This window comes from Phasianus colchicus, chromosome 2 (assembly GCF_987193195.1).
Source record: "Phasianus colchicus chromosome 2, bPhaCol1.hap1.1, whole genome shotgun sequence".
In the NCBI taxonomy this organism is placed as follows: domain Eukaryota; kingdom Metazoa; phylum Chordata; class Aves; order Galliformes; family Phasianidae; genus Phasianus; species Phasianus colchicus.
The window spans coordinates 105,290,039-105,304,049 of record NC_143437.1 but is presented as its reverse complement, the minus strand read 5'-3'; the positions used below and the strand labels follow the sequence as shown (position 1 = coordinate 105,304,049).

The window sequence follows — 14,011 nt, the reverse complement described above, 5'->3', positions numbered from 1 at the left end:
CTGTCGCCTAGCAACAAGGGTGCGGCGCATGCGCGTAGCGACGGTCTGGTTGCTTTGCGGCACTGCGTCGCCAGGCAACGGCACGTCCGTGCGTGCGTCCAACGCCTTCCGCCAGAGTTGCTGCGCATGCGCAGTAGAGCCAAGGGTGATGCGGGGGGATCGCATGTGAGGGGTGAGGCTACGGGCAGTGCCAGCAGAGATCAGTCGGTCCTGAAGGGCAGAGGGGTCCAGGAAGGCTGGACGTTGCTCGGGAAGGAAACCCTGAGATGTTTTTGTAAATCTATTAACAGCAAGAGGAAGGCCACGGAGAATCTCCTGTTTATTGGACGTGGTGGGGAATGTTGTCACTGAGGACAAGGCCGAGGTTCTCAGTGCCATCTTCTTGCAGCTCCTTGGTGTTCCCTTCAGTTTTGGGGATATTCTGTGATCCGTGATTCACAGTTGTGGCCCTGATTTTAGTGGGCTTCAGGATGCTCCGGTCTCTCTTTGCCTGCATGGCAGAGTAAGCAGCTGAGGAGTTGAGCTGGGAGAAGGAGAAGGGATGTGGGAGGAGTGGGTGCCCTATGTTACCCCAGCTTTTCATCCCCCTGGGGTCTGCATGCGTTTGTCAGCCTCCCCGGGACTCCTTGCAGTGCTGGGTGTGCAGGTTGATGCTGCCAAATGGACTGGGATGGGCATGGGGAACACAGCCTGGGAGGCCAGCACTGGGATGTGCAGTCCTGGGATCTGTGCTGTTGAGAAGATGTTACTCTGGGAGTGATGAGCATAAGAGGAGCCTTGTTATTAAGTGTTGCGTGTTGTGTTTTGGATGGGTCTGTTCAAGAGGACAACCACTGAGCCCGGATCCTTGAATTGTTATTGAAGATGTTCTGGCTCCTATTCAAGTTATTCCTCATTGTTCAGCTGCAAATGGTCATGAAAATACTGGGCTTCCATGCTTTTGGGAGACAATTCTGGTCATCAGCTCTGATAGTTGCCCTGTCCTTGCAGAGGGTGAAGCTGCAGGTAAGGAAGGAGCCCACTCCCCAGCTTTCCCACCCTCTTCCAGCATTGGAGCCCTCCTGGGCTCTTCTGGGCATCTGCACCCTGGGCCAGAGGGATCCCACTGGAAGGGAGTTGTGCCCCACTAAACCTTCTTGTGTGCATACAGAAGAGTGCTGTGAAAAGGAGCACACGGAGAAGCACAGTCCGGAGAGAAACTGTGCAGAGGCACACGAGGAAGTCGATGAGGATTGCAAAAAATCTAAAGAGGTGTGTGTTATACAGGGTGGAAGAGCTATTGAGGGGCCAGGCTTGATCCAAGTGTTGCTCAGGAGATGTCCACTGCTATGTGCTCACACCCACCACAGCCCCTTTGCCCAGAGCCGCTGTGTTGGAGCCCCTGGCCACTGGGCTCCTCACTATTCCCAGTATGGTCCTTTCTGCCCTAGGAATTCCAGCTCAAGGGGACCCAAAGGGAGTCCTAAGATCCGTCTCCACTTCTTTTCTCCCTCCTAGATTGAGACAGCAGATTCTACACTATCAGCTGTCCTGTGGCTGCAGGTTGCATGTGGTGAATAGAAGAGACTGCATCCATTGCGTGCAGCAGCAGCAGCCCCTCTCACCACCACCACGTGCACTGGGGTCACGTGCACTGCACAGGGTGAGACGTATCTGTTTTGAGAATCGTTGAGATAATGTATAGAGACAAGAATGGCTGTAAGCAGCAGGTCAGCGGTGAGCCCAGACTTGACAGGATAAAACACAAATATCCTAAAAACATCTCTGAGTGTTTCTTAAGTACTGAATGAGGATCTTGCACACTTGAAGCTGGGCATGGTGGGTCATCAACAGCTGAATATTACAGAGAACTTACAAGAGAGCCCTTCCCTCCCTCCTTCCCCACTCTACACAATCAGAAATACCCCCAAACTTCTCGATGAGTACAAACCCACCAGAGAGAAGGCTGGAGGGAGCTCACACTGTGCCAGAAGATGTGGCTCCCTGTGAGCCTCAGGTCTGTCCAGCCAGTGCCAGTGCTGGATAGGTGGCCCTGGGAAGATGTTTGTGCTGCTGGATGCTTCTCTGCCTCTGCTAGTACCCCAGGGAGGGCAGAGCAGGGTCAGCCCCTTGCAGAGCCCCCAGACTCTCTTTCTCAATATCCCCTCAAGGAGCATTTGGGGAACATTCCAATGACTCCAGCGCCTCAGCTCCAGCTCAGCTCTTGCACTCCTCACCTCTGCAGCAGGGTGCTGAGCTCTCTGGGGGATGCCAACTGCTGCCCCAGAGGGCAGAAGGCCACAAGGCCCCATCCTGGGTGTTCTGCCGGGGCTGGCTGTGCACCACTGCCAGCCCAGGGGAATGATACCCAGCCTCACGGAAAGAGCTCCTCCAGCCCCGTTTCTGTGAGTGAAGACAGGAATGCACAGATAAATGCAGAAGAGGAGGCCCAACAGGAGTGAAATATGTCCTGAGGCTGCCAAGAGGCTGTGGGAGGAGAAGGGCATGGGGCTGGGGCAGGCGGTGATTCTGAGCTGGAGGTTGGATGCTCCCATGCTTCATGCCCCCAGGAGCTTCTTGACCATGTAGCCTGGCATGCTGTAGAGGAAGAGGGCCACCATGATGAGGAGCAACAGGGCCAGCACGATTTTGATGATGAGCCACTTGTAGCGGGTGCAGATGAGGTATTTGATGGACTTGAGAGGGTTGAGGAACCAGATGAAAGACGTGTCTGGACGGCTGCCGGGGAAGCAAACACCCATCATGAACACCACAGTCATGGAGAGGGCAGGCAGCACAGCTAAAGAACCACAGAGTGGAAAGGGAGACCATGGGTCCATCCCTGGGTTACCTTTGTAAGGGGAATTAGCAGGACATGTGCAGACAGAGCAAGGGCAGGGATGTGGGGGAGCCATGAGGAGCTAGTGTCTTGTTGGTCAGGGCAAGAGAGGAGAAGTTGGGAGGTCAGAAAAAGGGGATGAAGCTAAGTGTGAAGGGAGCTAGGCAGTGAATAGTGGGCAGTGGTGGGGAACTAAAGGAGAAGGGCCATGCACATAACTTTCATCCCTGAGGTGTGACCCTTCTTCACCTCCCCATGCATGGGTCCCTCCCTGAGCACCACCCAGCAGCATCTCATAGGAGCCCAGGCATCTGCTGGGGAGTTGGGTTTTGTTCTTACTTGGGTTTCTCCAGTGGGTCAGGCTCATTGCGAGCCAGCCCAGCGGGCGATTTCTCTGCTTCCTCTGCAGTCAGGAGGTGCAGTTCAGCTTCGACTTTCCCCTGAAAGGAGAGAAGGATGTTGTGCCCCAGGCTATGCTCCCTGCCTGGCCCACAGCCATGGTGATAGAAGGGCCTAAGGGAACAGAGAGGAGTATGGGGATGGTCTGCAATGGCTGTGGTCCCCAGGGTGGAAAATCACCCCCTTCTCCCCATCCTTACGGTGATCTCCAGCTCGTCATTCTCATCCCTGGCCACAAATGGCCACCAGCCCTTCACCCTCTTTTGCTTGAAGATTGAGACCATGGGCAGCTCTGCTTCGTTTGTCACCATTTCCAGACTGCACTGCTTGGATGTCTTGGCTCCCCGGGGAAAGCGGTTCAGGTCCAACTCAATGGCCCCTGGCAGGAGACAAGGAAGCATAGATGTTGGCACCCCCAAAATGCAAATCCTTGGCTGGAGGTGAGCTTGGCCATCATCTCCTTCCCTGGAAAACTATTCTGAACTTCTTTGGGAACTAAAAAGCTGATGTCTGTTTCAGCACAAGCCTTTGAACAGCAGCAGAGAAGATAAGGGCTCTGATTCTGTATACATTTACAGACAACATCCAAAGGGATCTGTAAGATGTAGTGGGCTTGAGGACCAGGGCTGCCCTTCTGAGCTCTGTTCCTGTCCAGGTATTGCCTCACCCACACCACCCCCTGCTCCTCCAGCCCCAGATAGAACCCTGCTGGTTGTCCCACTGTCCCGACTCAACAGATCCCCCCTTACCAAGGAAATCATCTGCTGAGAAGTGGTCAGCATCCCAGACCTGCAGGGTGAGGCGAGCCGGGATTTTGTACTCGGTCTCATCCCAGGAGAACATGGATTCTTTCTTGGAGATGACAATCTTCTCCTCTGCCATCAGGTAGTCAAAGGGGAAGATGTAACGCCAGTTGAAGTTGCCTTCGCCGGTGAGTGAGTGGTAATGGACGTCTGTGTCTTGCTTGTCCTCCTGCTGACCCTTCAGCCACCTGCAAGGCCCAGAGGAGTAGAATTTTCCAGAAGGGAGGAGAGGGCATGGGGCCATCCTGCATGTTCAGCCAGGATGCCTTCAAGCCAGCAAGACATGGACAGACTGGAAGAACCTAAGAGCTTTAAGTGATGAGCTGGGGCTGCTTGAGTCACTCTGTGATTCTGTGAATCACTGCAGCAGCCCCAGGGGAGGGACCTAGAGGGAACAGAGGGGCTTGAGTGCAAGAAATTCAAGCTGGCTGTTGGGAGTATTTCTCCAGGAAGGAGGATGTTGGACGTGGACAGGAGCAAGGAGCATTGCATGGGAATCTGGAGCAGAGCATGCTGGAGAGGTGTCCCCATCCCACACAGTTGGAGTGGACAAGCCCAGAGGTGGCTGTAGAGTTCTCACTCCACCATGGGGTAGTCTGAGCTCCAACAGCTTTAGGTGTTTGTGCAGAGGCAGCTCAGTATTGGTCGCTGTGGGTTCCCTGTATCAGGGTGTATGTATTCGAGCCCATCAGGAAGATTTAGGGTCTGATGCAGGCTCTGCTTCAGGGTGGGATGGACTCTGCTGACCCAATCTCTGCAGACAGGACCTGAGGTGCCCAGCTTGGCAAGGCATCGCATCACTGGAGACAGTGTTGGTGCTATCTAATCTCGCACCCACATCTACCCCCAGACCCACCCTGCGTTCCCCATAGCACCAGCACCCCCAGGGCTGAGGCAAAGAAAGTGACCATGCTGTACCTACCCCCTGACAAAAATGTCACTGGATTTCTCGCCAGTGAAGTAATCATCATCTTCCAGGATGACCTCGTCTGTGTTCCACACTATCACTCTGAGCTCATATCTGGCAGGAGAAAGGGAGACAAGGAGATGAAGTGGTGGGGAAGGGGCAGGAGGAAGGGAACAAAGGGGATGGGAGATTGGGTCCAGGCATGGAGAGCACAGGGATCTGCACACAGGGATCTGCTCATGGGGATCTTATCCAAAGAAAGGGATCAGGGATGGGTAAGAGCTGGGATCAACTCAGGAGGGTCAGTGGAGCAGCAAGGGAAGCTTTACTTTCCTTCTCCTAAGCTTCTGCACAACCCAGGCCAGAGGATCTAGGGGACAGCATGGCTTGGTAGCTGGGTAGATTTATCACTAAAACAGGCTGTGTCAGCTCTTCCAGACACAGCAGGGCGATAACAGAATCCCAGTCCCCAGGATGCTTAGGGCTGGAGCCCTGCCCCAGCAGGGCTGCCCAGCAGGTTGCCCAGCAGTCTTCAAAATCAGCAGAGAGTTTATCTTATGGCTAAGTACAAAACACCCCTGTTTATTCAGACCGTCTGTCTCCTTTCCAGGGCCTCATTATCAGCAAGTCGAGACTCGACGAGGCCAAGCTGACCTCTCCATCTCCCACAGGAGATCCTCAGGGAGAAACCCCCACTGCTTTCTGTTCCCTGTGCCAGGGCTCCAGCACCAGGTTACAGGTCACTGCTGGACACAGCTGTCCTGGGCTGCGAGTTAAACCTCTGCTTTTCCTCTGTGCTGTGTCTGGACATTGCCCTTGGCCTCGGCTTTCCTGCAGCCTCAATCTTGAGATCCCAACAGCAACCCTCTGGAATCCAGAGAAATTCTCTCCATCCAAGACCTCATCTGCAGGGCATGTGAATGCAAAAGACTCACAGTGGGATGCCCGCTTCACACTTCTGGGGTGGGAAAAGGACATGGTCCAATAGAGTAAGGCAGGACTAGGAAGGATGCAGAGGGAAGAAATGTGTCTTCTCTCCAAAGGAGGCAGGAGAGGCCATTAGGACAGTGCCTGTTCTTTCCTGCTCAGGTTGACCAACCCTGTCTCACTGGCAGCCCTCTCCTCCTGAAAAGAGCCCATCCAAACCAACCAGGAATGTCATGCCCTAACCTAACGCTGCCACTACTGGGGCTGGGATGGCAGTTCTAATTTCCTAGTCTAGGCAGACTCAGCAAAATCAGGAGCTGCCAGGCAGAATATTCAAGGGCAGCTCTGGAAGGGGAAGACATAACTTGGTGCCTCCATTTTTAGGATATCTGGAAGTGCCTGTGTAGCTGGACTGCCCAGACAGAGGGATGGGCTGTGGAGAAACACAAATAGTGGGAAGAAGCAAGACTGTGCCCCCAGCCATAGTTTTTCCCACTGGTCATTTGATTGGGACATTCCTTACTTCTTTGGTTTCCTGGGGGAAATATCAATGGCAGGGCCAGGTGCTGGCATATCCATGGGGAACATGTCCACCCACATCTCCAGGCGACCCTGCAAGGTTGGAGAGGTGCAGTCAGTTCCCTGGCCCCTCCTTGCTTCTCATACCACAGCATTCCCCTGAGCTCCTCCTGCCTTTCAGCATCAGTCTGGCCATGCCAGACATGGGGTACAGTCTGGCCAGGAGTCCTTGCCCACCCTCATGGCATGGTGTGGTGCTGAGATGCATGGGCATGGAGGAGCAGAGGACTCAAATACTAAAGGGTATGAAAGGGACAGCCTCGACAGGGAGAGGCACTGAAGATTCTGTCTAGTGGAGTTAACAGGCAAATGCTAAGGGCTGTTGATGCCCAAGTGCTGCTCTCTGGGGGCCTGGAGGAGGACCTGCTCAATGCCCGGCTTGTCAGGGTTCAGCAGTGGGCGCGTTTCCACGTGCTCAGGGACCAGCTTGCAGCCTGCCCGTGGGACATCCTCCCAGTGGCGCAGCACGGTCAGGGCCAAGTGTTCATCTGTCTGCTTCTTCTGACCTGCGTGGGCAAAGGAGCTTGGAGATCTAGATGGAAAAACACCAAGGAGAGCAAACAACCCTCTTCCTCTGCTCAAGAAGGACCCCAGATTTTCCTGGCACCAGCACACACACGCACACACACACACACTCTTCTTGGATTCCTCTTCCAGCTTCTCCCTGCTTCAAGGGAGCTGAAGTGCCTGCTAATGACTCCTCTCCATTCACTAGTGTCCACTTGAGCCAACGCTTCCTAACTCCTCTCTTTCTCCTGTAACCTTAACCATTAGCAGGAGGTCCAGATCCAGCCTGCTTTTACTCAGGCTGAACCAACTCCGTATCTTTTGACCACATGCTCCTCCTGTGCACGCTTCATGGCCTGCTTTCATCTTTCTTGTGAATGTGAATGCACTGGGACACAACCTTTGAGGATTCAGTTACATGAAGGACACAGAGCTTCCTAAAACCTGGAAAGATCAAGGTGGGCTCTCTTCATTGCTCCTCAAGCATACACCGTCAGGAGAATGTTCTAAAGGCAGCTTTGGTGATCTCATGGACACCCATGAGCAATTCTAACAGCATCCCGCAAACCCAGGTGGTCCACAAGACACTGTCCAGCTGGCAGCAAAGTGAAGGGTCAATGTAAAGCGGTAGATGGAGAAGGACTGCAACATTGCATTAGCATACTGGGGCCAGTAGATCTGTCTCCAACCCTGGACGCTGAGGAGACACCCAGACCCCCACTCCCCTCCAACCTTCATCCCGTGGGGCAGGTACCATTTTCATCCTCAATCTCCGTGGGACCAGTGTACACCCTGTTGGCAACTTTCACTCTTCCTCCTGGCCCGAAGTGTGGCCCATCCACCTTGCCCTCTTTGCACAGCTTGGATAGGATCTGGGAGGGCTTCATGGGGTCACGCCAGATGTTATACCCATGTCTGCAAACAGGAGGGCAAGGTCAGTGAAGTAGTAGCAAGGAGAAAGAAGATATGTTGTTTCCCTCTACAAGCCAGGTAAATGCTACTGCCTGGAAGGACTCGGCACTCACAGGGTAAAGATCTGGGGTTCCAAATGTGAAAACTCAGAGCAGACAGGTCCCACTGCATCCCTGCTCTATACTTTGCTAACACCTTTCAGCCCAGTCCCTTTACTCTGTGCTGACTCAGACCTGAAATCCCCAGTGCACCCTGCTTGACCTCTGATGCTTTGCTCCTTTGGTCCTGCTGCTATTACAGCTCTAGTCTCACTCTTCTACTGAGCCCCATCAATGCCTCAACCCCTCCCTCCCAGCCCTGGATTCCTGCTTACAACCCACTCTGCTGTTGCACTCCTGTTCTGGTCCTATAACCCCTGTTAAGAGAAAAAGTACAGCACAGACTTCCCCATCAGAAGGCAATGAAAGAGGGAGATTCCTGCAGGAGATCTAGGCTTGGCGTGGAAGATGAGACAGGCATGGGTCCAGGCAGGAGACTGGGCAGAGAAAGCTTTGTTCGTACATGGAGTAAGTCTGTGACACCCCACATGTAGCTCGGTGCTTGCTGTAGTAGCGGTTCTCCAGGTCAATCTTGGTCTCCCCAATGAGGTCATCTGTCCCCACCAAGTCCCAGTCGTACACTGCCACTGTCAGCATGGACTCCATGGGGAAGGTGGCCTCAATGTCAAAGGACCTAGGCCAGGGGAAAGCAGATGAAGAGAAAGAGAATGAGTTGGAACACTTGGCTGCTGCTCAAGATCAAGGGCAAGTTGAGTCTGCTTCAGTCTGTTGTCGGTGTTTAATTTGCTTTTGTCACTACAATGTGTTCAATATATGCATTGTAGCTGTATCTCTGCATGAGCTGTTTTGGATCCAGCGGCCCTAGAAAGAAGGTAGCACATGATGACTGCTTGACTTGGTTGACTCAACAGCCCTGAAACTAAGTTGGTGGGTCACTGGCAAGCCAGGCAATACTCTCACAGGATTTCAGACCTCCTAAAGCAGATACTTTGTCATGGTCGGATGTGGACATCTCCTAAACATCCATGTTGACCACACTGCTGCTAAAGAAGAGATGGGCTTAAAGGAGCATGCCTGCATACTCGTAAGGAAAGTTCTGTGTGATGAGTCCCAACCTCTGAACGCTAAGCAGCTGTGGGATGACTAGGGTGCAAGTGAATGGATGACAAGCTTAGCTAACCCCTTCTGGGTGTGAACAGGTGTACAGAGCTTGGGCAACTCACTTTCCAAAGACAGGGTTCAGCTGCTTGGAGATATAGTTCTCCTTGTCTTTGATGTCTGTCTTCCCCAGCTTGATGGCAATATAAGGGTCAGCTTTCCCATTGATGTCAGCTGGGTGGAGATCTGTGGCCTGGAATGGAGAAATGTTAGGTCAGCCCCATCCATGCTAGTGAACAATTCAGCAATGTTTCTGTCCTGATCTGTGAGACCAGGTGGCTCTACGTGGCCAAAGCCAGATGGCAAAACTCTTTTGTCCCCTAAACAGAGTCACTTGGCTTAAGCTGGTGAGAAGTCCTGCTGCATGTTAACCCCTGTCTCCACCTGGGGAGAAGTTGGGTTGGCCTAGCCAGGCACAGTTGGCTGTGTCCCCTCAGAAATATGTAAACAGAACCTCCTTTGCTGTCTCTCTTTAGAGCAAGACTTAACTAGTAGGTCAGGAAGACTTCCTCCTCCAGCTGTTCTCTCCACTGACTACACTGGGGTCCAGAGCTTGTAGGGATTCACCTCACAAAGGGAATTTTTCTCACAAATCACCTTTGTATTAAGGGTGATTTCAAACTCTCCAGTCCCAGTCTCTATCATTGCACACATCAGCAGTTTCCCATGCCAGGTCATATCTAGTGATGAAGCCAGTCCCAGTTAGCAGTGGTACTGGGCAGGCTGGTATCTACTGTCACAACCATCAGTTGGTGATGATGGATTGGAGACTCCTCCTCACCACTGGTCACAGCGATGCTGCCCTGGATGGAGAACCAGGCTAGTGGGAAACATCACCCAAAGTTGTATTTGTAAAACATCAGGGGCAAAGTGGTAAAAAGGGTCAGCCTGTGTGCTTCTAAGCAGGGCTAGTGCCTCGCTGATGTGTCTCACTCCTGCTCTTGCAAACACAAGGTGACTAGTTTGGGGGTCAGAGTTTCCCAGGGCACACTCTGTATATGTCAGGACGTATTGCCCATTAGCTGCACCAGGCTGATAATAATTCAGGATATGCTGAAGAAGGTGCCACCCCCTTCTGCCAGGTCTGCTAGATCCCACCAGCTCCCACTGTGCTCTGCATGTGCTCTGTACTAAAGCATGATGGGGATATAAGGAACCAGCACCTTCTAGTCCAGACCCTGAGAGCTAAAACTCAATGTCCCTGCAGATTTAGGACCAGCTCTGGGGTGTGCAGTGTGGAAGGGAGTGCAGGATCATACCTTGCCACACCATGCTATTGTACTCACCCTCACAATATAGACTCGGACCAGCACGTTGATGGGGTCATTGCTGGGAATCCCCTGGAACATGCCAAAGGTGGGGTCATATCCTGCCTCCTTGGTAATATCATCAGGGAGAGGCACTTTGTAGACACACATGGAGCCCTGGTGGGAGGGAGTGCACAACCTGATTAGAAGCTGGCTGTGCAGGGTGAGCAGGCCCATCCCAGATCACCTTGGGCTCAGCCTTGCCTCTACCCATGTGCTGTAGCATATCTGGAAGCTTTCTTCACCCCTCAAACATCACTTTCAGGGTTTGTTATCACGAGCAAAGAAATTGGACAAAGGGAAGGAGGCTTGCAGAGGAATCAGATTAGCAAGGTGCTTATGTACAGGGATTTCCAAGGGTAAAACTGGCAGAAGGACAACAGCCTGGGGCAGAGATCCTAAGTCCTAGACACCAGGCTGGGCTCTTGGGTTTGGGCAGGAATGCTCCTGGCCACTGTAGTTGGAGGTGGCAGCCATGCTTTTTATATCACTTAACACAAGCAAAGGGCAAATTTGGCTTTAATAGACTTAATCTGGCCAGGATCACACCCTCCAAAAGCAGCCTCACTTTCCAAGAATCTTACAGCTGATAGATGCGCTCCTGCATTGCCTGGGTACTGGCAATAGTGCACCATGGCAGTGAGTCCAGGTGAGTATTCCTGGGGAGAAATGGTTCACAGAGAAAACCAAGGGCAGGACTTATTTCCACAGCAGACTTCGAAGAGGAGAAGCCTTCTGTAAGAACTATCAAGCATCTGTTTGCCTACAGACCATTCTCTCTGTAGATGAGCTACTGAAGCCTGGAACTATCCATAGAGGATTTCCATCCCTGCAAGGATTTGTGGTTGGGTCAATGCAATTTGATTTCTATTGCATCCAATCCCTTCCCACTGAAGCACCTTCAGCACAGAAGTCTATAGGCAAGGACTGTCCCTGTCTTGGGCCAACTCAACCACCAAACTCACTTTGAACCTTCCCACTATCCGCTCTTCTTCTGTTGCATTGTCATCATTGTCCCCAATCTTCCCACGGAGCAGGTTGAAGGTGTGCAGCCAGTCCTCAAAGTTATCAAACTCTGCTTCCAGCTCTTTGTTGAAGACCTGGAGGACAGAAAGGAGGGGAATCAGGTAAAAACAGCAACAACAAAAAAACACTGAGGAAAAAATATGGTGACTGCCAGCGCAACTAAGATGGAACAAAGCTCCCAGTGTCAAATTCTCTAGGAAGAGAAGGGATCTTTGCTTTGGACCTTGATATAAGTGCCTCCCCAGACTGACTGTGTACAAGAGGGATGTTCAGCTGAATAGATGAGAGCAGCTGTTCCCAAACTGTGAAAGACTCAGGTTCTGAGCCCCAGATTCGCAGGCTACATCAATCCTAGTAAACACCATGTACCATCAAACAGAGCCCATCCCTGCTGAATCTCAATTGGGCTGGCCAGGGCTGGAAAGCCCTTCCCTCTAGCAGGAGCCAAACCAAACTGCAGGGCCTCCTTCTTGTGAGTCGACACACGCACCTTCAGTTCATCAATCTTCTGCTTGTTCTTCTTCTCGGGGAGCTCAGGAGCTGACTGCTGCTTCTTTTTCTTGTCATCTTTGGGTGCCTTGGACTTCTCCTTGTTCTTTGTCTGGCCCTTGAAGCCTTTCATGGGAGAGTCATCAAGTTTGATTTCTGGGTCCAAGGGGAAGCGGCGGGGAAGGAGGAGATGGAAATGAAGGTGAGGAAGGGTGGGGGAGACAGGGAAGGGAGACTTGATCAAGGTCTTTAAAATGGAAGGATCATGAAAGCTGACAGCTGTGACTGCCTGCAGCTCCCATTCCAGCCCTGGAGTAATTCTTCAGGCCCTCTCCTCTCTTTCCTTGTTCTCTGGCCATCTCTGCCTTTATCACAGCATTTCCAGGAGCCTAGTAGCTTCCATGCAAGGAGCTTCCAGAACATAAATTATTTAGATGACCGAGAGCATTCTAGCTTCTACCTAGCCTCCATAGCAGTAGTAAGACCTGATCCTACCAACAGCATCTCCTTTTCTTCCTCCCACTGAAGAGTTTTCCTGTCATGTGCAGCCTGGAGAAGAAAAGCCCAGCCTAGGTATTGCAAAGGTGACAGTGCTTGATGCTCAGCACCAAGGCACAGGCTGCTGCCCTTACAGAGGGTGATGCCCATGGCCAGCTTGGTCTCTATTCAGATCAGTCACCAGCTGGTGGCACCAGTTACACAAGGAAAAGCTGTTGGAAAGAAGTCTGAGCTGAGCAACGTTGTGCTCTTCTCCCACCCATCTACAATCCCCATCCCTCACTGCCTCAATCTGCCAGCTTTCATGATTGCTGGGCAGTGCAGATGAGGACAGACAAAAAACAATAAGGACATAGTATGGAAGAGGAATGGAGGAAAGAATGGGAGCGCCAAGGGGAAATGGGTCCTGCTCAGAAGACAGAACAAGGATGTGGGACGCAAGACATCCCCCAGCATCCCTGCCATGATAGCAAACCCAATGAAGAAGCTACTCTAAGTTTGGCAAAACTTCATCTTTCTTATGATATGAAGGCTGGCCTTCATAATGGAACCAGGCTCTATATTTCTCTCAGCTAATAAATTTTGCATTGCCTAAGCAAGACAACGGCCTGTTGTCATATGAATGTGGGACATACAGAAAGGATGGGTGAGAGTCCTTCAGGGAAACCTGTTCCAGCCCTGCTGATGGTTCCTTGCAAGGAGCCTCCAGGCTGCAAATGGATGAGGTCACCCTTGTGGCCATATGTATGATCCAGCAGGGTGCTCAAGCCCTGGTCCTCCCCTTTGCAGCTCCACTCCCTCTCTTGCTTGCAAGCTGCTTACCCTCTGCAATCTCCATCTCTTCTTTCTCCTCTGCTTCTGCTGCAGCTGCTTCCTGCTGCCGGAGTTGCTGGGGGAGAAATGAAGCAAGCAGGGAGTGGGTGACTGTATTGAGGGGCTCTGTGCTCACTGGAAATGCCTGACTCAGGGTCACAGCTTTTTTCCCATCCAAGCAGCGAGCTAAGGTCTGGCCACAAAGGTGCTTGGTGCAGCCTTGAGCAGTGATACTGTTATCAGTTGTGTTTGCCTGCAAACCCAACACCATGTGCATACCAAATGCATGCAAGGAAGCTGAATCCTGCTCAGCTCTTCAAGTGAATGCCTCACCAACAGGCAAGCGAGGAAAGCACCACAGCCTTTGGAAACAGCTGGAGAGAGCTGAGGCCTTGCTTACAGGAGGTAATGCATTCTCCTATCCCAGCCTACATGCCCCCACTCCTTTGTTCAGCACCCACCTCTTTCATGGTCTCAATTGAAGCAAAATACTTGGACCACCAGTCCAGCATGCTCTCATCTGGCTCCTCCTCTTCTATCTCTTCTCCTCCTCCTCCTCCTCCTCCTCCTCCTTTCTTCTTCTTTTTCTTTTTCTCCTTCTCTTCTTCAGACTGAGGAGGAAAAGGGTAGCAAAAGCAGAGAAGAGGATTCAGGTGAAAATCAAACACATCTTATAGTGGAAAGGTGGTGGGGAAAGCACCTGACCAGACAGTGCCCTCCTGGCTGCATGGCCTCTTTAGCACTTTCCCCCTTTTAAAGACAGAGACACAGGCACTGAGCAGCAAAGTGAGGTGCCCAAGGCTCCAGCA

At 52.2% G+C, this 14,011-nt stretch overlaps 1 protein-coding gene and 1 long non-coding RNA gene across 8 annotated transcripts in view; one reads left to right on the top strand and one right to left on the bottom strand.

Moving 5' to 3' along the window:
- The first annotated feature begins 22 nt into the window (after nt 1-22).
- LOC116235629 (uncharacterized) lies at nt 23-1,755 on the top strand. Its single transcript, XR_004168408.2, has 4 exons — nt 23-172; nt 824-1,005; nt 1,151-1,251; nt 1,498-1,755. It is a non-coding gene; the product is annotated as an uncharacterized LOC116235629 (long non-coding RNA).
- Nucleotides 1,756-1,864: 109 nt separating this feature from the next.
- OTOF (otoferlin) overlaps nt 1,865-14,011 on the bottom strand; it is a 71,875-nt gene continuing 59,728 nt past the window's right edge. For 4 of the 7 annotated variants that reach the window (XM_031603879.2, XM_031603878.2, XM_031603880.2 and 1 more), the window contains 15 exons: nt 13,664-13,813; nt 13,212-13,278; nt 11,893-12,017; nt 11,342-11,476; nt 10,356-10,493; nt 9,135-9,262; nt 8,414-8,584; nt 7,695-7,855; nt 6,797-6,939; nt 6,378-6,466; nt 4,943-5,041; nt 3,967-4,208; nt 3,418-3,596; nt 3,158-3,258; nt 1,865-2,718 (listed from right to left, as the gene is read on the bottom strand). In XM_031603879.2, coding sequence (XP_031459739.2) covers nt 2,538-2,718; nt 3,158-3,258; nt 3,418-3,596; nt 3,967-4,208; nt 4,943-5,041; nt 6,378-6,466; nt 6,797-6,939; nt 7,695-7,855; nt 8,414-8,584; nt 9,135-9,262; nt 10,356-10,493; nt 11,342-11,476; nt 11,893-12,017; nt 13,212-13,278; nt 13,664-13,813 — 2,109 coding nt within the window. In that variant the 3' untranslated portion in view covers nt 1,865-2,537. Of the gene's footprint in view, nt 2,719-3,157; nt 3,259-3,417; nt 3,597-3,966; nt 4,209-4,942; nt 5,042-6,377; nt 6,467-6,796; nt 6,940-7,694; nt 7,856-8,413; nt 8,585-9,134; nt 9,263-10,355; nt 10,494-11,341; nt 11,477-11,892; nt 12,048-13,211; nt 13,279-13,663; nt 13,814-14,011 lie in introns of all 7 variants that reach the window. The other 3 variants (XM_090136538.1, XM_090136534.1, XM_090136535.1) reach the window with 1 other exon arrangement.